The 23,188-nt window shown below is 38.0% G+C and overlaps 1 protein-coding gene across 4 annotated transcripts; it reads left to right on the top strand.

Moving 5' to 3' along the window:
- Positions 1 to 556: 556 nt before the first annotated feature.
- LOC108897015 (interleukin-1 receptor-like 2) lies at positions 557 to 21,720 on the top strand (the record flags this gene model as incomplete). Of its 4 annotated transcripts, none has more annotated exon segments than XM_018696380.2 (11): positions 557 to 721; positions 12,520 to 12,597; positions 14,246 to 14,498; positions 15,114 to 15,303; positions 15,582 to 15,753; positions 16,082 to 16,144; positions 16,702 to 16,837; positions 16,952 to 17,106; positions 19,317 to 19,460; positions 20,156 to 20,323; positions 21,437 to 21,720. In XM_018696380.2, coding segments are annotated over 10 exon segments (1,641 nt in total), but the record flags the coding sequence as incomplete, so codon positions are not given.
- Positions 21,721 to 23,188: the final 1,468 nt, after the last annotated feature.

Raw genomic sequence — 23,188 nt, 5'->3', positions numbered from 1 at the left:
ATCAGACGCAGTTAATGAAGCACAGTAAAGATTATTAAAGATTATTACAAAAAATAAACTTATTACAAAAAAGGTTTTATGGTTAAAAGAGTGACAATTTACATTGGTATTGATTTCACAAGTCTAACTTGTAGGTGTAAATAATATTTCAGTTATGTGATGCTGGGATTACTGGTTGAGGATTGGTTTCTCAGTTCATTTGCAGGTATTTTCATCTCAAGTAGCTTCTCTAAGCAGCCACAAGAGGTCTCAACAAGACACTGTTTTGAATGGAGGCTCCAGTGACACATTAACAAAATCCAGAAGTATGAGAGCTAGGTACACACTGCAATCTGGAATAAACTAATGCGGGAATGGATTAATCTGACATAACAGGGTAGGACACAGAGAACAATGTTAACAACAGTACAGCCATATACATTAAAAACAAGTGCTGTAAGTGCTGTGTGAGAGATCTGTATATAGTGTGAGTCATGAGAACAGCAGGATCCAAGCTGCTCTCCTCCCAGTTATTACACAACAGATTGGGACATCGGCTGGCTTTCAAAAGATCCCTGAAAAGGAAATTGCAACATGTGCTGAAGTCTCCACAGAAGAGGAAGTCAAAGCAGGGAGTCTTAGCTTAGAATTAAGCTTTTAAAAAAAAGATGTTTTTACAGGATTTTCAAGTGACCTGAGGAGGCTGCTGCCTTTATGAACGGACTATAGTAACACCAGGCTGGTGAGTTCTCTGTTTTGAGCAATATTAACAAAGGGCTGGGATAATTTGAATATTCTGTATAACACTGGTCCCCCTCATCAACAAGCACCAGAGCTGCTTTAGCAGGTTGTTTTCCCTCTTCTTCTGCACCCCTATCTCAACTTGACACAGTATTTATCAGGATTCCAGACACTTAAATGATAGAATAACATAACTTTATAGTAACTTTTCAAATTCATATGATTTGAACAATTTGACAATAACACAGCTACCTCCTCTTAAACATTCATTTAATTACTATTACTCAGGTTTGGGAGCAGGACTGTTTATACCTGATCAACCTGTTAACCCCCATGATTTTTCAGTAACATTTTGTTCATCAGCTCCTTAAAAGCACAACATTTCAGCAAGGTTTGAACAAGTATGGTTACCATCATTGGACACTAAAACTAGTATTTCCACCATGAAAAGCATGTGGTATCTGCATGTCAGCTTGCGCTCTGGGACATTGATAAACCAAACTATCATTTCAAGTCAATTTAGCAGGTTGTTGATTGGTTGAAAAAAATTGTCAGACTGGCAGAAATGGTTGAATTTAAACAACTAAACTTGGGATGGAAGCATCAGTATCAACTTTCAAAAGCACATATAGTACCACTCATCAACTATCTATGCAGTCAAAAGACATAATTTGGCAAATAACCACAAACTGCACTCCTGAATCCTCATTAAACACATTGATATTTTTTCTAGAAATTACTGGCATAATCACCCCTGCAACAAAGGCAAACCACAAAGAAGTTCCCCTGGTCTTTAGGGGGAAAAAACAACAAGAAAAAAACAACTTGTGGTTGAAAACGTTTTATTATGAGTGGGCAATTGCTAGCAAGGTGTGATGTGTGCTCTAACTGCCAAATTGTGGTTGTGATGTTGTAGTTCACGTTTTCCACAGTGCATCTTGTTTTATAAAAGAGACATTTACTTAGAGACTGTGGTTGATGGCAACTGACTCATAGTTTAAAGATTGCCTGTCTCTTTGAGAATGGGAATGCCCAAGTGTGGCGTCTCACCAAGTGTGGCGTCTCACCAAGTGTGGCTTCTTTGTTTTTATATTGGTTTTTGGCTTAATTGCTTAGGTCAGCTTAAAATTTTAAATGATGGGAATCAAAGATTTTCCCTGGTAGATTTAATACTCTATTCTAGTCTTTTAGTTCCTTTAGTTATTTAGAGATTGTCAACATTTCTCAACAAATTAATGAGAAAAATAATGATTTTTAATTCTTTATTTAGTTTTTCATACTACTTTCATACATACTAACTATGGCTCAATTTTTGCATAACTCATTGGGTGTTGAAATCTTTGTAGCTCAAAATCTCAGAACATACTCAACATATTTTTGTGGCTGTTGAGATAGCATATGAAAAGTACAAATTATTTATATTTATATAAACGTGATTATGTTCTCTATGTAAATGAAACTGCAGTGACAAACTGTTTGATCAACTGTTAAAATTTAAGTCTAAACTTTGTGTTTAGACCAAAATATTTAGGTTATGGTCTAGGCACAATATTGTCAATAAGGTTAAGGTAAGTTATTCTATGCTGAGTTCAAAGTTTGATAAGTTTACGGTAGGATTGGTTAGGGTTTGCGGTGTTGTTGATGGTTTAACACTGTGTTGATATGCAAAGGAAGACGATCAGAGAGATAAGAGGTGCAATCCAAACACACTCCTCCTCCTCTTTGTCTGTGTTGTTTATGCTTTCATCCCATGGAGGTGAGACTGAGCTATTGAGTCACTGGTTGAGCTGTATAGTTGAGTCTCCACTCTGCACGCAAGGGTCAGAGGTGAGCTTTCCTCTGCAGCTCTGTTGTGCTGTGTAAACTCATTCATCCTTCCTCTGTCTGTCCGGTGCCTGTGTTTTGCTTTCACTGAGGTGAGTCAGTATATTCTTCTCATGTTTTCTTATCTGAGGACACAACTTTTGTTTTCTTTGTGATTTCTTACTTTTGTTATATTAACTCTGCCCCTGAAGGCAAATAAAACCATCTGTTCTATCTATTTACCTTGCTAGAAATATAAGAGCTACTCAAGCTTCAAGGAACACATCATTAAGGGCTGCGTGATTACTATTTCAGAGAAGTGTGGCAATTCTAACTACAGAGAAGATGCACTTTCTTTTACATTTTATCAAAGGCACCTGTTGTAGCTAATAATGATCTATTTTTAATGTGTGTATACAACATTGTACAAAATCAAGAAACTTAATGAAATTTAACTGAAAAGTGTTCATTAAGGTGCATTTTATACAGTGGTGGCACAGTGGTCTGTGCCACTGAGATTCCAGCAAGTTACATCAAATATTTGGATAAACCAGTTTTGCAGTTTTTCTTTCTGCCTGTATTTTCACCGTCAAAGCTGTGAAGGTGATTTCTTTACAATAGTATCTTAACACTGTATTGTTATATATTTCACCTCATGCACAACTGAGTCTCATATCTAGAACAAGGAAGACACCCCATTCACCTATAAGTAAGTGACCACATTTTACACCAACCCAGCACAGAACTGAAGCTAAAGAGAGTTAGTCATTCTATGTTCTTTTACATCATTTCACAGTTTTACAGTTTGTTAAAATAGTTTAAATTGTTTTATGTCAAAAGGCTTTGTGATTTTTTTAGTCTTTCACAACTTTATACTATTGCTGCTAATTTATACAGCCTTTTGAATTGGAAATGCAGCCTACTGTATCGTATATTGTTAATGCATACTGCTGCACCCAATATGTCCAAACTCAATTTAATTTTGCGTGCTTTTAGAGCCACTGTGGAAAAAGCTTAGAATAAATCTGCCCGCTGTCTCACAGAGCATCTAACCACAAAACCAAAAAGTAAAACATCCATTCAATACTGTGTAAAAATGTTCATTATTTTTACTTCACATTAAAAACAGAAACTGTATGCAGTGTGAAATATGGCCAATTTTGGCCATATTTTCATGCCCTGCTATGGGGTAACTCCCACTCTTTTCACTTAGTGCTAAATAAGTCAAATTTGACAACCTCCAGTCCCTAGCCAAGTTTAGCTTACTCTCCATCAAACCTAATTCAAAGATCACTGAAACTTATCTTCCCTGGTTCCCTACTTAAGGGCTAAAATTTATCATTTATATTGGAACATTCCCATGCTGTTTTGTCCCTAATCAGTCTAGCAGAATAGTACTGTATTTGCTGCTGTATCTCCAAATTTCTGGTGCCTGCTAATACTGCATCTTTAATTTCAGAGATATTTTCCCAGAGATGGTTAAAAATACACATGATGATCAGATGAAGAGTGTTCCTGTAATCGGTGGCATATTTTCTTTTGGCAAAGAAAACAGTGCTGTCCTGATGTTTAACAGTTAAGATGTATCAACATTACTCTGTGATACAAAATCACAGATACATATAGATCAACATGAAGTCAAATCGTTTCTTCAGAACAAATCCTTACTTGCAAATATTGAGCTATGTGCTCTGAGATGAATGAGCCTTTACTGGTACTGACTTGTAGTGTGACTGCTCTAAAACAGGGTGAGCCAGTCATCTATACAAGTTGTTGCATGTATTGCAGATTGTATTGAGGACATGCATTAAAGCAACATTATGCAATGGTTTTAAAATCATTTTGATGTTGCACTGACTTGTAGTAGGGAGAATGGCGAGTCTTTCATTCCCACTCCCAACATCTGTCATGGCTCTATGTAACTTGGGTTGAACATGTATGATTTTCCATGAAAGGTGTACAATGCTTGCATAAAGTGTGTAACACTAGTACCATGGCACTATGTCACAGACAGAAGAAGCTAGCATTGTAATTTTTTTCTTTGAGTTATCATCCCTTTTGTTAAATTTTGCGTTTGCTTCCTGAGCAATTTGTAAATTTTGATTTCTGCACATGAGCTGTTGGCTTCTAGAGGTATGCTGCTTCCACTACCTGTAACTTCTCTCACTCAGAGCCCAGCAGAATTTAATGTGCCAGCATCCTCAAATTATCTCTTGTGGCTCAGCTATAGTATTGCCTTAACAGCCTGGGTTTCAATTCTCCATCATAACTTGGGATCACATCCTCTTCCCCTTCAAAAAAACATGATTTTTGCTTTGCTTAGCGATTCTTTTTCACTCCAAGAACATGAGAATATTAGACTCACATAGCTGACATCAGGTCATGTTTCCAATAAGCAGCTTAAGTAAGTCCTTGCTAGATTGTGGAAAGAGGGTAAAGTACCTCTGAGAGATTGGCCCCAACTTTGTTTAGTTAAAATCAGTCCTGAAAACTAAATTCACTTGAGTTTTAATTCAGATGGGGCCAAAGAAGGTTGAAAGCATTACACAAAACTCTTGCACATTCAGTTTGGTCTGTACCTCCACCAGTGGTTGGAAGTCACATTTGTTTTGTCAGTGAATTGATTGGAATTGCATGTTTATGATGACTCATACCAGGACAGCAGCTCTGTGGGCTGCATTCAACCACTATTCAAACCAAATTAATTCTGTAGTTGCACTCAACCTCCACATTTTGTTTTTTTTTTTCTTGTTACCAAGTTTGACCTCAAATTATGAGGATTTGCTGAGTATATACTTTTCATACTCAGACTAAGATATTCCATCAGATAGATGTCTATCTACAGTGACAGTAAAAGAATCACTCTATTCATATACTGTATTCCTAAGATTGACATCATAACATGTAATGTCATAACATTAACTTCATGTTGTTTATCAAGCAGTTATTTGTTCTGTAGATGTTCTTGTTGTCACAACCTTGGACCTGTTATCACTCTTCAGTCTGTGTTGCAACTGCTGTCCCATAAACAGATGGACAAAGTTCGCACGACTGAGCAGATCTGTAGGCCATCACACTGAGCTAACTCTGAACTTAATGTAAACAGAAGCAAATGGACACTTGTTCCTTTCTGTTGCTGTAGTGAAATCAAACATTGCACAAATTTGTTCAGTTAGTAAGGCCCATTTCCCAACGGTTTCTGTGTGGTTTCTGCCATAAAAGCAGCAACACTGCTTTAGATCTCAGTTTACAACATATCACTTTCTTAATTAATGTGTTCATTAAAACAAATTAAAAGTGCATATCTACCAAACAGAAAAGATTATGCTGGGCATGACTAGCTGTCTCTATCTAAAATTTCTAGAGCAGTTATTGCTTATAATAACATTAATAAGACTTTTCCACATTTCCCAGCAATGTTTCTCCCTATCCCCCCCCTCCCAGCAGAGGATAAACACATCGTTAATGATATTTCCATCGTCCTTTCACTCCTTCCACCATGCTGTTATCAGAAACCGGAAGCTTTCTGCTTCTATCCAGTAAAGTCTCCTCCAAAACTGACATGGTGGCTCAAAATAACTGTGTCCAGACCAAACAGATTATTGTGTTTTTCCCCATTCCCCATTCCTTATTTTAAATTTCTATTTAAATGATATGCTCAGTGTTATTTAACAGAGAACCTAGACTCTCTTGGACAATGTAACAATCCCATAAGTTTATGTTGTAGTCAGCAAAGTTTGCTCCTGAGAAATCCTGTTTTGTCCCTCAGTTCTGGTACATATGAATACCGTAATTCTACCATTCACCAACCAATTGTCTTGTAGTATTACAACTGTGCAGTGTTTCGGTGTCTGATAGTACTCAAAATGGCCCTCCTGAAACATAAGTGCGTGATTAGGAACAACACAGAACCTTTAAAACAGTGGTGTTAGTTTAAGTGACCAGTGTTATTCACCAAAATACATACTGTGTACATTATGGATTTAACAAACATAAAGACTGCATTTTGTTCAACACAAAACACTGGCAAATATGATTTGTCTTAAAAATTTGACACCTCCATTGTTTACATTCATGTTTACTAGCAAGCAGTCTTCTCCTTCACCACCTTTGTTGACATATTGCTGCTATCATTTGTACTACTGCCACCTATAAGTGAAATGGAATAGTGTGAGAGGAATGTGTATTGCATCACCCACGTGCAAGTGCATGTGCATACCTTACATCCTTGTGCGTGTGCACGAGACAAACACAATGGGTCCCAGGACCAACTTGTTAAAAAAAACTGCCAGCTGCAATAATAGAGGTCAAAAACTCCACAGGTTGCCTTACACGCAGCACCACTTCAAAGTTGGAAATATCCAACTGAAATTGAAAAGAAGTTTTTGAATGCAGTTTTAATTGTGGTCTCTGTTTTTGTGTGTGTGGAAGTGGAATAGGCTCCAGGACCCACGTTCATGGATCTTACAATGATAGAAACAATGATAGATGGATAGATTTTCAATCTTCATGTCAGTGTTTGGAACCTCAGGGTTAAAAGCAGACATGGATATAAAAAGGCACTGTATCAACACTAGTTTTGGAAAGGGCAACCTCTTTTCCTCCTCTCTTTTAACAGTTTCCTACTAGGAAGCTATATTTCCAATAACTGATGTCTGCTGTTAAGTGCAGACTATAGGTTAACAGAAATATGTGGGAGGGAAGTAAAGATAAATGAAATATTAAAGAAAACATGCTGCTTGTAACTACAAGTGTTTACAAGGTGTTTAAGTATTGTACTAAATGAATTAAAGTAAACACAAAGCATGTGTTGTATATCATACAACCCTTGGAAACCAAAATTTTAAAAAATCAAGAAAAGGAGAGACAGAGAGAGAGAGAAAACAACACTACAACCACTGCTCAAGCAATTGCACAGCCAACTATCAACTATCAACAATCTAAGCCTCCAGTTAAGAGGAAAAACGCTAGCAAGACTTTTCTCTCCTCCTCCTCTTGGTCAGTTTCATTTACCTCCCATATTTTACTCCCATGACTCTACTGAACTCTACTGAATGTCGCCTACTGAACTGGCTAAGCTCTTCCCACGCTCTTTTCTGCCTGGGCTTGTTCCAGAGAAAACTATGCTGCCTAACAGCTCCTAAAACTGTAGATCCCTTATAATGTGTAGAGAGACATAAATGACATGTCAGGACTGTTACAGCCCCCATGTACTTCTGCAGTTTGTTAAGTCTATTATAAGGTGTATAACATAGCAATCCCACAGCAAAAGCCCCAGGAACAAACAAAGTCAATGGAATTTTATTTCTCCATATGGATCCTGATCATGCATTGATGATGCAAGGATGACAGTTGCCAAAACTGTCACTTGCCCTTTAGTCTCTATAACTTCATGCTCACTCCTCTTGGTTTAGTTATAAAAAGCCAGTGTGTTTTTGTCTAAGGATTACAACTTTGAGGATACTAGTCCAAAAGGTGTGAGAAGAAAATGCTGGTGTGTAAAAGTCAAACCACAGCACCTGCAGAACCTCGCCGTCACTGCTGCTGGCTAAACCACCAGTGCACCTCCATCTATGAAGCTTTGTTTCCATCTGTGTATTTTTAGCAGTGGCTCTTCCTGTAGTGAGATGGAGAGGCGCAGATTCTGTGGTTTAGATAATTTTCCTCTTGTTGTCTTGCTGTTTCATAATTTGCTGCTACTGTGTGCTTGCAAACGCTTGTTTGTCTTAGCACTCTACTGACAGCATATACTTATCTTCAGTTTAAGATAAGGATATCCTTATCTTCAGTCAAAGATAAATTGAGAGAAAAGTCTCTAGAAAAGTTTATAATTTTAATTTTGAAGCACTGTTAAAATACCCTTTCCCAGTGATCCGAAGGATTTATGAACAGACATGCTACAGTATAGCATTGATAAGGGTATAACACTCAAGATGGATACCTGACAGAAACTGTGTATATATCATATAATCTGACTATGCGTTATGTAGTATTATAAGTTTTTTATATTGTAAAAGAATACGTGTAGTATACTAGTACGTCTAATCAGGTCTGGAAGGCTTGCAATGTACTGCCATGGATCTTGGGTCTGTGTTTTAATATGGGTAATAAGTGGGTGGATCTGAGCAGACTTGCTCAGAGTCAGAGACTGAATTGTTGTGTGGGATGTTTGGGGAAAATTACATGCATTGTTTTACTCAGCTGCATTTGAGCAAGTGGTAGCTCACGTTTATGCTCTCTCTCTATTAAAGGTAGGGTTAACGATTACAATCTAATGCACTTCTATTCAAGTTCAAGGTGATGACATTTTGTGTAGAGTATTTTTACACCCTTAAAAATAAAGGTTCAAGTTAGAACCAAAAGTGGTTCTTCGCAGTGATGCCATAGGGGAACCTTCTTTGGTTCTACAAGGAACCTATTACCTGATGGTTCTTCAAGCAAGTTTTTTAAAGAACCTTATTAGGTTGTTCGTGGAACCTTTTAAGGAGAACCTTTTAAGGTTCCACAAACAACTTTTTATTGAAGGTTTCTCTGAAGAACCAATTCAGTTGGGTGCTTTACAAAACCAATACAGGTTCTTAGCCATGTTCCTGGCAGAGCCTTTACTGGTTCCATCAGGAACCTTTTATGAAAGGTTCTTTGAATATCTACTAATTGTTTTTTAGAGAACTGTTAACGGTTAATTTGAAACCCACCAGCTTAAACCAAAATTTACCAGAAAATTTAGGACAGATTCACACTACATTACTAAAAATTATTATAAAACCTTTATACAGCAATAGGAACAGAACCCTTCATTTTGAAAACAAATGCTTCCAGAAAGGAAACAGTCTTTCTCAAGTTTTTGGGATACTCAACTTGGAAGGTGTGCTAATGTGAAAAGGCAATGGCCAGGGCAAGGGAGACATCCAAACTGCCATCATCAAGGAGCATCTCTGTGTCATACATCTTGACGGTGATGGCGCTGCTCTGTAATGGGTTTTCGTTCTTGCAGTTACTCAGAACAATTGTTGGTGTTGGGTACACTGGATCCTGTAAAATGTGATTTAAAAAAGGTCTTACACCGCTTTGTCAGATAAAGAAACATTTTAACATTTTCCCACTTAGAGACATTTAATATGAAAAATATAATGGTGCACAGTATAAAATAGCAAGAATTTTATGGGTCCAAGCCTATGTTTTGCAATTTCTCCCTTTTACTTATTTGCAATAGACACAGCTGGAATTGTAATTAAAAAATAAAACACAATGATTACAAAATGTGGGGCTGAACACTTTACCTTGTCAATGACAAACAACCGCTGTGGGTCCTCTTTGAAGACCGAGGGTAGAAGCAGTAAGTATGACAAAGAAATGGTAAACAGACTCTCTCACAGACATTTTTTTCTATAGTAAGAGTTCACATAAATCACATAAACTGTCAATAAGTCAAAGTTGATGCCAAAATACAAGTACAGGTACTCAAAAAACTATTGTTAGGGACAAGTGGAAATAACAAAAGCAACACTTATTCCTCCTCTTACTGTATAAAGCATAGACCGGAGGCTGAAAACTTACATATCCTGAAAATTTCCACATTTCTCACACAAAAATGGATACTGCATGAGAAGCCTTCGCATCAAGTCCACATACTGGATGTGTGTTGGATACCTGCAAAAAAATCACAGAGACATTCTCATGGGTGTTCAGAGGTCATTCTATTTAAGCTGGTGTTACTCCACACAACTGTGCGCACCTCTGACTTCCCTCTCTGAATTAATAACTGTGTAATGCACCACTCTGTAAATTTACCTTCAAACTTGTGATTTGAACAGACGATGTAAAAGGGCAATGTAGTCTTTGCCTGAGCAGTGGTAACAGTCAAGTCCACTTCATCTCCAGGCTTCAGGATGACTGTATCAGCAGTTTCTTCCACATGAAAAATATGAAAATATTGTGCATATGCAGAATAGTGTCTGAAATGTCAAAAAGTACTCTTGAAAAAAAAAAACATGAGAAAGCCAAGACAAAAAGTTGAGTGCGAGTCCCTGGTACAACCCTGGCGCCTGCGCCAAGGGGGGATAGCCTGGCGCCAAGAGCACTAAATAGATGGGGAGGGACGTATTTAGGAAAATGGTCCTACACTTTGCTCTCCATCACATGCCAAAATAGCATATTATCCAGTACATGACTTTAATTTTCCAACAGTGACGAATAACGTTAGCTAACGCAGATAACGCTAAAGAGCTAATGTAGCTAATTCGCTAACCGGCTTAGCGTTTACTAATGTTGCTAACTAACTATGTTGAGAAACACGCAAATTTAAAAGTAAAATTCGGCGCCGCGTTTCAGTGCACATTTTAATTACTGTTAACTTAAGCAAGTAATTCACAACAGGAAAATTATTTCTTAATATTTTTCGAAACTTACCGTAACTGTCGATCTCCAGCTCTGTGTCAGGCGGGAGGGAAGGAGAAACAACTGCGACGTAACAAAATCATAATATGATTTATAATTACATTACTTTATGACTGCTCTATATAAAAAGTAGTTGCCTTTACCATCCTTTACAATAAAAAAAATGACCACAAAACAATCATTCCTGCACACAGCCACAAGTTAGTCAGCATAGGTTAGGCATACGGTCAACAGCCATATGGCTATACTTTAAACATAAAAAGGTTCCTCAAGGCACTAAAAGTACGGCAAGGTATGACTTAGAACCCTTTTTTCTTTAATTCAGTTCCCCAAAGAACCTTAAACAGCAAGAAAAGGTTCTTTAGCATAAAAAGGTTCTCCAGAGCGCCTAAAGTGCCTCAGAGCACTTACGAAGAACCAGTTTTTCTGTATACTCAGCAAGGGGTAGGAAGACCCCCAGACAACTTGTCATTGTGAGGTGGAACAGAATTAACATTAGATGGCTTGATGAACAGCAAGATCAGGAAAGGACCTTGCTTTTAAACATAGTGTTGCCAGTAGTGATTTCAGACATTATTTAATCATCAGGTCCTGCCTAACCAGGAAGTGTAATTATCAAGTTATTACTAACCAAGAAGTGTATATTTTCTCCCTCAAGTTGCCACACAACTTATTCTTACTTATTCAACTGCATGAATAAACAGGTTTACAGGTGCTCCCAATAAAGTGCTCAATGAGTCTACTGTATCAGAAAACAAGATATTTGGGGTAACATATCAGTGTCAATGTGATTGGTGGTGCTAATCACACTGGAGACACAACTCATAAAAACATGAACCAAGAGTAACTTAAAACCTGAAAAACATCTATAAACAGAGACAAAATAATAGGGTCAAAGGGAACCAATACCACCCACTAGTGGTGAGAATTGTTGTTATTTTCACAAATATCTACACAAAAGTGTCATCACAGTGTAATTTGAATATATAATCTTTAAACTGATATTTTGTAAATAGGTATGGTAACAAAGACTTGAAGCCAAAAACATGGCTGTCTCAAACTAGCACAGTAATTGAAATAGCTGTGTAAGTTTGAGAAAATGAGAATGTTAGATTTCCCCAATGTTTTACAGTGTTCATTCACAGATTTACAGGCAAGGCTGAGTAAGAACGTTCACTTGGAATTTGGCAGTGTTCAGGAATGCTGGGCATCCTTCCAGTTCCACAGCATTACGCAGCGTTTTGTCAGAGGTTTCCAAACAAATGACTCCTGAAATACCAGAACATTTGTCATCTGTGTCTGAGGGAGAGAGGGGGAGGAAGGATGGGATAGGGGGAGGGGACGTACAGAGAGAGGAAGAGAGACGTAATTTTAGAAATTTAAGGTAGAATGAAGTTTGATTTTAAGAGGAAAGAAAACTGCTGATGATTGCTGTGTTTCAAAGCCTCTTATGACCTGTCATGTCACTGGACAGAGGGATTCCAGTAAGTTGACCGCTGTTAATATCAGGCTGTTGTTGTAGCCTTTTCTGCTATAGCATTTTCATTCTGGCTTGTAGTATATGGTTATTTCTTACTATTGCTTATTTATGTTTTCCAGCCATGGGCTTGACTTCAGCGCTGGGAAGTGTTCTATTTGTCCTTGGGTTATCTGGGATCTGCACAGGATTTGTACAAGGTGAGATGAGTCACACTTCCCATACAACTACATACATACTAGTAGACCTCTGCTATGATGAAAAACAGACCTAGACCAACAGCTGCCTCTAGTTTTTATAGAAGCATTTTATCGCCATCTCATGGCCACTGTTGTTACTGCAGGAACTTGTGTAACTCCTGTGAGCTCTTCAGAAGTCTCACACTGATTCCTGACTTTTCTTGGGGGGGGCAAACACTGCCAAGCCACTACTGCAGTCCCACTGCATCTGATAAGACAGAACATGTTTAGTGCTATAGTTCCTGAGCTGGGATTAAAACCTGACCAGCCAAAAATGTTTAACTCCACAGAATTCTGAAATAAGACCCAAAAAGGTTTTGCAGCTATATGGATATATACATAACTAGTTATGTTTTGTTTGTTAATATGTTTTGTGAGGACAGACCTGTTGGACAAGAGTGGGTGAGTAATTCTACTTTAACAATGATGAAATGAAGACATTTAACTCCACAACAGCTCAGTGACCATGAATGGTTGTGGTAATAACAGGCAGCTCACCTGCACAGTACCAATGTAAATAAATATAGAAGACAGATATTTTCTCATTTCTGTGAGGCACATTAAGGGAAACCTGAATTCAAACTTATGGACTTAACAGTGACATCACAACTAAAAGGTACACCATGTACACATCATATATGATGGTGCACCAACAACATTCTCATAGCAGCTTCAGTTTTCTCATACTGTGGGGTGAATGATAGGAACAAAGCACAACTCAACAGTTATTTCATTTCCTGCCAGGGAATTGGAAAAAATCATTTAAGTGGTAGAACGCATCATGGAAAAATACTGGTAGTCGGAGTCAATGTCCTCTGGGCAGCTCTGAGCTACTAGTTGAATGGCTGAAAAGAACATCCAACGAGAGGGGATGGTTTGATAAAGACTTAGATTTCTCATGAAGGATGTTTTTTTCTTGTTACGTTCCCTGAGCGAAAACTAGGGGATGAGGGTAAGCAACAAATGAAAAACGTCCCGGCGAGGGGGGACAAAGCGGAACCAATGTGCAACCAAAATGAGTTTCATATGAGTTTCATTTAAACAATAAAAAGTGACTGGTTTTCAAACAGAAACACAAAACAACACAGGAACCAGGTTAAACCACGATCAACACACATCAAAACAGGAAAACGGTTTAACAGTGAAACACACAGGATCACGCTAACACAGCCCATGCGGCTAATCGTCCGACACGACCGGCACAGAGTGGCTCCGACCGAAGTCTCTCTTTCCAATAGACTGTATGCTCTGTAAACTTTTCTGCTTCCGCTGCAGATTACGGACGGCTGCGTAACGGAGGAGGGTCAATCATTTGGAGAGGAGAGAGAGTGCAACACCACACAAAAAAGAAAAACACTCAATATAGGGCCGTAACATTCCCTAATCCATGAAAGAAAAAAATAAATTACAAAAACTGTATAGATCTTAAGGAAATAAGCGATACCTCTCGAAGACAACAGCCTTTTTTCTTAAAATTTCCTCTGAAGTGAGGTTTTGTAATGATATCTATTATATAAATGAAACCGTCTAGGCCTTGCCTGCTCGACAATTATTTCTTGCTGCTGATTAAATGACAAATCCATTCTTCACTGATATGTGCTTGTTGCAGAGAACTGTACCAACTACAAGCTCCAATTTGAGAGGATTTACTCTGTTCCCGGGGATATGGCAATGCTGAATAGCACCTTGGTGTCTCCAGATGTCTTCAACTTCACAACTGTCCCATACAACATCACCTGGTATGATTCAAAGACGGGTCAAGAAATGAGCAACCAGACCGGTCGAATCCTGGTGAAAGAGGAGACCCTGTGGTTTCTTAACGTAACGCTGGACGACAATGGGGAATACGTGACCATAGTGAGGTACACAAGCATCAGCAGAGATATGAATATCAATAGAAGTTGAAAGAAGTGAAAACAAATGTCCTGACATATTTGTGTCTGTCTAGTCTGTAGAATATATGTCAACAGGGCCAGCCACTTTTACATCAAATTATTATTTTTTTTATTTTTTTGTGGGAAAATGTGATATTCAAACTGTCCCAGACCTGTTTGAATTAAAAATCAGTCTATGACTGCAGCAGACTCGCTGAAGTAGTTTGCCTCATGGTCCAGCAGAGGGAGATATAAACTTTACCTACTGCTTACCTTACTGACCATTAAGTAGGCTAATCTGATAAATAAAAATGGAGGAGGCTATTCATAAGCAAAGCCATACTGATCAGATAATCCTAACAACAAAGCATAAAACTCACCATCTAGCTGAAATCCAAATTAATGGAGAGTTTATTTGCAATGATATGTGGTGCGCTGGGAATGTTTCAAGAGAATGTTTTCTTGATAATGACAGAACTGATTCCAGTGATTTATTGTAGTCATCCGCTCTGAGTAAAGAAGCTAAATTAAAATTGCTCTTAGTAAGCAGACTAATGCTGTGTGTGTTAACAAAAGGTAATTTTGTCCATAATTTTCCAACAGAACTCCTTTTCGGTGCTACAGACAGGCCACCAAGCTGATAGTGGATAGTCTTACTGGCGAGTGTGGAAGGCCAAGGAAAGTTGATCAGACACTTATGAATGGAGTAGCTGACACCCTGTCCTGCCCTCTGAAAGACTATATGAGTAAACTGGACAGCTACAACATCAGTTCCTCCATCAAGTGGTACAAAGTGAGTCATGGAATCAGGAGATTATTACAGTAATGAATCAGGAGAGAAGTTGGTAAAGGTAGGGAAAAATGGTTACCCTGAAATGACTTTGGCTTCTTCCCAGACAAAATGTGATTATTCCGTTGAGACAAATGGGATACCATGGGCTCTAAGCCTCCCGACTCTGCTTACTGGACTACTTCTTTAACCATATGGCTGTCTACCATCATAAAAAGTATGTATTTATTACATATTGTCATTACAAAAAGCCTGATTTTATGTTTGCTTTCTTCATATAGGGTTGTGAGCACATAGTGGATGGGACAGGCAAATATAGCTACAGGGATATGACAACACTGATGATTCAAAGGGTGGAACCTCAAAACAATGGCTCCTACACCTGTACTCTGACCTTCACCCTTGGTGGCATCACAGGATCCGTGTCAGAGACAATTGATGCAAGGATCAGAGGTGAGAACAGAGACAAGTGCCTGACACAGTGGAACCTTAGGCTGTTTGTCCACAACATTACCGTGATTCCTACAGTAGAATACACTTGACTTTTCTTAATCAACAACAAGCGCCCACTGGTAGACAGTACAAACATTACAGCAAAGGTCTCTGCTGGCTGCCAAGAGGTGGAAATTATTCCCACAACTCTAAACTGATCACAAACAACAGAGTGGGAGCAGCTGTAAAAGAGCTAGTAACTCTTTGGTGTTATTCCATATGCTGTTTATTTCCATGATTAGAAAACCTCAGCCTCTGTTACTGTATTTCATATTGCCTGTCTTTTCAGAGGTGTACTCTTTGGTTCCTCAAGTGCGAGAACCAGCCAGTGAAATAATCAAGGCAGAGATAGGTGAGTCCTTGTCTGTAACATGTTTTGAGAAATATGGTGTTTTCAAGTTTAAATGTTTATTGTTCAAATTCACTAAAGTTGGTTCAAACCAATATTTAAATTGTGTTGAAGAAAATCTACATTCAAACTCTAAAATCATTTTAGTGACTAAGACTTTGGGAGTACCACAGTAAATGCAAGTGCATTGCAGGGTAGAATACTTAACATATGTTATTATTATATTGTTAACCTTGTGACTGTTAAATCAGAGACTAAAATGAGGAGTTGTAAAATCCTGTCTCACTGGATTATAAACTATAAAATGGACTTTCTAGATTGTTCGAAATTCATCTTTTCACTAGGCACCTGAAACATACATTCACACATAAACATGGTACTATTTTCAGTCTGAATGCCCACCAGCGTGGAATGCCCTTGTGGACATACATTTGCTGTGTATTACTCTGTGTGAGAAACACTATTTGGAAAGTATTTAGAAACTTTAAATTTATGTTTATGGATCAAGAGTAATAGTTTTGTTAAGTATAATTTGTTTTACTGTTTGTATATGTGTTTAGGGTCCAGTTTCAGCAAACGATGCCTTGTGTTTGTGCCCGGTGTTGGGAAGCCCTTTGTTTCTATCCTTTGGATAGCCAGAGACAAATTCATTCGCAATACACAACCCTCTGACCGTGTCTACACATCACAAACAAGGTCAGCACTTCTACCTCTCCTTTAATTTGTTTTGATAAATCTGCACCTCACAACAAGTGTAAAATAAACAAAGTTTATGTTGACACTTTTTTCTCATATATGTATTTTCATCAGTTTTAACATCCAGGATGTTCCTGATAAAGGTGCATGGTTGGAGCGTCTGCTGATAATTTCTGAGCTGAGGGAGGAGGATTTTCACATCAACTACACTTGTCGGTCATACAGTTCCCGGGGCCATCCTGAAGGATATTTTACTCTGCTACCAGCAGGTACAGGGTATAGAATAAGCCTAAGAATCATTATTTATTTTATATCACAGAGGACTAAGAAAACAAGCAAATATGCATATTAGAGAGGGTAGAAGCTGTGAATATTTGGCATTTTTAATTAACAAATTAATTTGATGATTACACACGAAACTTTTAGAGAGAATTTTGCAGTTATGAGAAATTATAATTTTACTGCTTGTATGTATATTCATATATTCCAAAAAATGTTATGAAAAAGTTAAAATGCAGTGTAAGAAATTAGTGATTATCTATAGAAGGCAGCATCGAACAGAAATATCTTCAGCCTTGATTTAAGACCTGCAGACATGTCCCAGACAGGCCATATAGAACAACTACCGGACATATGTTCTAAACAGCCATATAGCAGCATTCATTCAGACAACAAAGCACAAAAATATTATGATCCAACAAATGTAATTTATGTAGTCAGCATGACTGTCTGCTTAGACATTGTGCTAAATGTTAATATGTGAGTCGAAAAACACTCAGTGAATGAAACAGCTGAGGTAAAAATTTTGAATGATAAAAGTTTACATGTTAAAATAGATAACTCCATTATTTTTGACTCCTGATCACGTTTTTGGCTATAAATAATTAATAAGATCAAACATCTATGGGATGGGTGCAGTATTAAACTGGAGGAGTGAACCCAGACACAGGTGGTTCGTTTTGTCACTGACAGGCTCAGGTTGTTATAATAATTATCTGATGACATTATTATACTAACAGATGTGAGCAATGGTATTCCAGCAACGCCTGTGTTCTGCTTGGTAAAAATACTGTTTTTGACAAGGGAGTCTGCTAGCCTAGTCTATTTGCCAGTTATGCTGTTCCTGATCAATAGTGCTCCAGAGATTTTTGCCCCTGTCAATCATTTATATGGGAAAACCGTCCAGGTTTCAAAATACTAGTTATACCCTCAGTTGTCAACAAATGTTACTCGTCACATAACAGACTATACAGGCAATGTAGCACATTTTTAACCGGACATTTTGGCCGGTGATATTATCATCTACTGGACAACAACAAGGGATACCAGCCAAAAGCCAACATATGCTGGCTAACGTAAACTCTGGTCCCAGATGATGGTTCATATCAGCAGATCAGAAATGTATTTTGGCCCTAAACCATTCAGTGCTTTATAAACCCACAACATTATTTTGAAATCAGTTCTCTGACAGACAGGAGGCCAATTCCTGCTAAGAATTAAGTCCTTTAATCCTCATTATGTTATTGAGGTGATAGCTGGCTGTTGTTGGTGTTAAAATACAGGTCTGAGTCCATGACACTAAGATTTCTGGCTTGGTTTGTGGTTTTTAACTTGTCCTACTGAAGCTGAGCTCTGACTTTTCCTCCTGGTCTCTAAAAACAATTATTTCAGTTTTATCGCTGTTGAATTGAAGATAATTCCTCCACACCCAACTGTTGATTTGTTCAGTGCATTTACTCAGAGCTTGTATGGGATTATAGTCCCTGGTGATCATCTGCATAATTATGGCAACTTGTTGTCTTCCATAAGATGAGCTAGTGGGGCCATGTAGATGTTGAATGGAAGAGGTCCCAGAATGGAGCCTTGGGGAACTCCACACATCCTTTTTGTCTGCTCAGATTTGTAATTACCTATAAACACAAAATTGTTCCTGTACATTTACATAACCAAACTAAGAATCTAAATCTGAGACTTGCAAACCAAAAATGAGAAACACAGAACAAAATACAGGCAATGCAAGCTTTTAGGTGCAAATCACATTTCTTTGCATTTCACACTGTCCATATTTCTGAATGACAGCAATTTTGGATTGCAGTATTATGCTCACTTGCACTTCTTTGAATTTTTAATTAATAGACAAAAAATGCCACACCACTGACAGATAAATGATCATTACAAATGAAACAGCTGTCAAAAAGTGAATTTTACATTTTTACAAACATTCTGACATTACTTTTTAGCCATTACATGAAATAAAACATAAAATGTCTTAATGTTTTATTTTGATACTATTCATGTGTTTGAGGACTCTGAAGGTTTAGCCAGAGAGGGGCACCAATGCAAAAACACAAAAGGCTGAATACCTTTTCTGACACTTCAAAGAGGAATAATTGAGGTGCCATTTTACACAATATTATGTACATCTTATATAAACAACCTAAAATTGTGTGTCTGGTATTTATGATTTCCATCTCTACAGATCCAAACATCATACTTCCAATTGGATCCGTGCTTGGTGGTGTGACAGTTCTCTTTATCATTGGTGTTGTCATCTACTACCTTTTTAAGGTTGATATTGTGCTGTGGTTCAGGAGAGTGTTTCCAGTCCTCTATACAAATAAAGGTAATATTTCACAGCAAGTGTGTAATTCAAGTAAGTCACATGCTTACTGCACTCACTACACTCCAAGATGGAAAAACACAGTTGCAAAACACAAAATGTCTGAATGGGTATCACACAGAGACAGCGTCAATAGTGTCAACAGATTGACTAAGTAAAAGAGTCTGGGACCCTAATATGCACTCTCGGTTTGTATTTGTTGACTGCATTATCTGGTTATAAGAGGTGAAGTCTACAGAACTTATTCAGTATGTTCAGCCTGCTAGGTAGCTATTGGTACCTAGCCAGCTGACTGCAGATATCAGTCTAATGCCTTCTCAAGTAACACAAATAGAGCAGACCCATTAGTGAGTGTACATTTCTGCTCTATGTCTGCTGAAACCGATTATTAAACTGAATGTTTGTCCTCTACTTAGTCGGTGCATCTTGTACTGGCAGTCCATAGCTGTGCTGGATAACCTGAATTTAATTTAAAAACCACAATGATTAAAATCATGAATTAATCCCAAGGCTAAAAAAATATTTCTTGGCCATACTGCCCAGCTCTAAATGAAAGTTTTGGATCTCCACTTGCAATTTGCTTGTAAGAATAAAGCAGTGTGAGAAAAGCAATTAGTCTTTGGTGACCTCAGTCTTGTCTAAAATGGTTTGAGACCTACCTATATACCTAAATAAGCTCTTCTTTTTTCCTCTGTCAGATTTGGATGGGAAGCTGTATGATGCCTATGTGGCATATCCACAGCGCTGTGCCGTAGGATTCAGCAAGGAAGTGGAGACGTTTGCCCTTCACACTCTGCCTCAAGTGTTGGAAAAGGCCTGTGGCTACAAACTCTTCATAGCAGGCCGTGACTGCCTGCCCGGGCATGGTAAATCACCTACTTGGTGGAGAAAGTTATGCTTAATGGTGTTTGCACGAGTCATTGTTTTAGTAGCTTCACGTTCAAAATGTTAACTGAGCTGCTGCTAACGTTAGCTCATGTTGTTTCTAGATGCTTTGCTTGTTTTTAGGTTAGGATTCCTTCAGTGTCCATCGTTCAGGAGGTTTTTACTGGGAGCTGAATTATCCACCGAGGCCCCACTGAATAAAGCAATTTCATATAAAAAAAAAAAAAAAAACAATGTTTCTCCATGATACGGACATGGAACATTGAGAGTGGCTGTTTACTCAGCTTGTTTCTCTGATTACAGAAGATCCAGATGTCTCATGACAAAAATCCTCATCTGGTTTAAGACTGGAGTTATAACATTATATAAAGTAATGGTGACTTGACTTGAAACATTAAGAAAGTAGTCGGCTGAAAATTTTACTCCATTGTAACTCCAACTCCAATCAACAGATTTTAGAAACATTTTCAGACTGACCATCCTTGGATTTGCTTCATACTTATCTTCTTATAAATCTTTCGTTTTGTTTATGAAACCATTTGCTTCTGTTCTCCTTGTGTCTCCCTCAGACTAAGACAAAACTTTACATTTTGTTTTCTAATTAAATCATGCTCTTTCCAGTGGTTTGATATCATATCATATACCATTCTTAAATGAGAAAATTTGATTTCCATAACATGAGTATAACTTGCAAATATACTAATAATTGCAAATAAACTATATTTTTATGCAACCATTTTACAAGTTAAAGACATCTAATAATGCAGAACAATCCCTGAAAAATCCAAGCACATAGGATAGTTCAAAAGCGATGACTTGTGAAACTTTTATGAAATAATTTTTTGGCAACATTCGGGAAACAACCCTTTTCTAAAACCTTCATACCTCAGACGCTTAAGAGGATTCAAGATGAAAATTTTGCATTCTACTTGTTGGGTGGCATAATTTATTTATTAAGTATGAAGCAAATCCAAGTTGGTGAGTTGCAAGGCCTGTGTTGACATGGAATGACCCTACAGTGTTAATTTTAACATACTATTGTACTCATCACTTACGAAGCTAAGGTTTCTCTTCATCCTGTTTCCTCACTGTAGCTGTCGTGGACTCAGTGGAAGAAAATATACAAGCCAGTCGCCGCCTCCTTCTGGTCTACACCGCCTCCACTTTCACCAGCAAAAGACACACAAGCAGCACTAGCAGCAACAATAACAACCACCTCTCTAAGAACAGTAACAACAACGAAAACAGCGAAAGCAAGACCGATGACAGCAGTAGCAGTATGAGTTTTAATGGCAGCGATGAAGTCTATCAAGACACAAGGCAGCAGTTGGAGTGTATGGCAGCAATGCACAGAGCGCTGGTGGAGGGATCACTCAAGGTGAGAAAACAGACTTGCTGATGCATATTCAATATTCAAATTTTGCCACTACAAATTACTACAACAAAATACTTTCATATAGGAAGAGCTGTTGTGGAGGTACTAATACTCACTGGTTTAATGAAACCTAGATCTGGCCTACTTTAATCCTAGGTTGCATATGGTCCAGTCACTCTTGATATAATTAATTTATTTACCCAGGGCTGACAGCAAAGTCCCCCATCAAAGTCCCAATAGTAAATATTTAACAATCAATAATGTGAAAGGGTTGGTTCTCAGTGATGTATCAGCAAAGGATTTACAGCCCATTTAGTGTATAGTTTTGTATTACTGCTCTCATCAATCCAATTTCCAGCAGCAACAGGTAGGTATTTTCAGCAAACAAGCACTGTTAAACCCACTGTAAACTACCAGCCCAGCACCAAAGAGCAGACAGACAAGTTTAGTGGATAGATGTTGAAGGAAGTGGAAAATCTAGCAGCTAAAGAGCCAGGAGTTGGTAGACATCAAAACAAAGTTTACAGAAGAGTGAATATTTATTACACTTGCATTTATCAGGTAGAGAGTTAATCAAATTAAAATTCATGCTAGCATTTCCCTGTGTCTACTGGACATTTAAAAATGAACTTGAGATGTCCAGGTTAAGTTTTTTGGCCCCAACCTCCAATCTGAGTCATTTTAATTAGGGGTGTAACAACGCACCGTCACACAATGCATCGTGATTCAGAAAACGTTACGATATGTATCCTGATGCTGAAAAACGGTATGGTGATGTGACTGATGAAGTGAGCTCTGTGTCCTGAAGTAATCATTCACTTCTGTGAGTGATTGCACTGTGCTCCGTACAAAAGACTGGTAAAAAAAATAAAATAAAATTAAAGTAGATTTGAACTATAGTTTTCTCTGACAGTGCATCTGGCTGCTTCAGGTCCTGTTGAGTCGGACATTTGTAGACAGTTCGCTTTCCTAATGACCACTAATCAGCTGACTGAGTGAGTAGAGCAGGGGTGTTAAACTCACTCCCAGGCCACATCAGTATTGTGGTAAATCTCAAAGGGCCAGTTTTAAATGTAAGACTATATAAATCTATCTACTCTCTCATAATACATAACTGCCTCTGCAATCAATTATTATTAGTTTTAATAATAACTGAAAGGTAAGTTATCAGGGTGTGTGGCAATTGTTTTTTTTTCTCTTTCACCAGTCCAACCAAGTTCTCTTACCCACACATGGCAGTCTCACCATTGGTAATAAGCCCACCAGAGTAATTTAATTTTACCTATGGACTACTCCACCTCACTGAAGATGTTCCTGTCCTTTGTGTCCCGTGCATGGTAGCCACATCAAAGAGTTCCTCACTTAGAGACAAGTCTGCCTTCACGCTTCTTAAAAAATGGCTGTGCGGTATCAGTATTATACTGTATAGTATTTCATACAGCACAAACATGCATTCTTCCCTCTGCATCAG

The sequence above is a fragment of the Lates calcarifer genome, unplaced genomic scaffold (genome assembly GCF_001640805.2).
Source record: "Lates calcarifer isolate ASB-BC8 unplaced genomic scaffold, TLL_Latcal_v3 _unitig_4196_quiver_1022, whole genome shotgun sequence".
Taxonomy (NCBI): Eukaryota; Metazoa; Chordata; class Actinopteri; family Centropomidae; genus Lates; species Lates calcarifer.
Note: the sequence above shows the minus strand (reverse complement) of the source record. Positions and strands in the feature narration are given on the sequence as shown.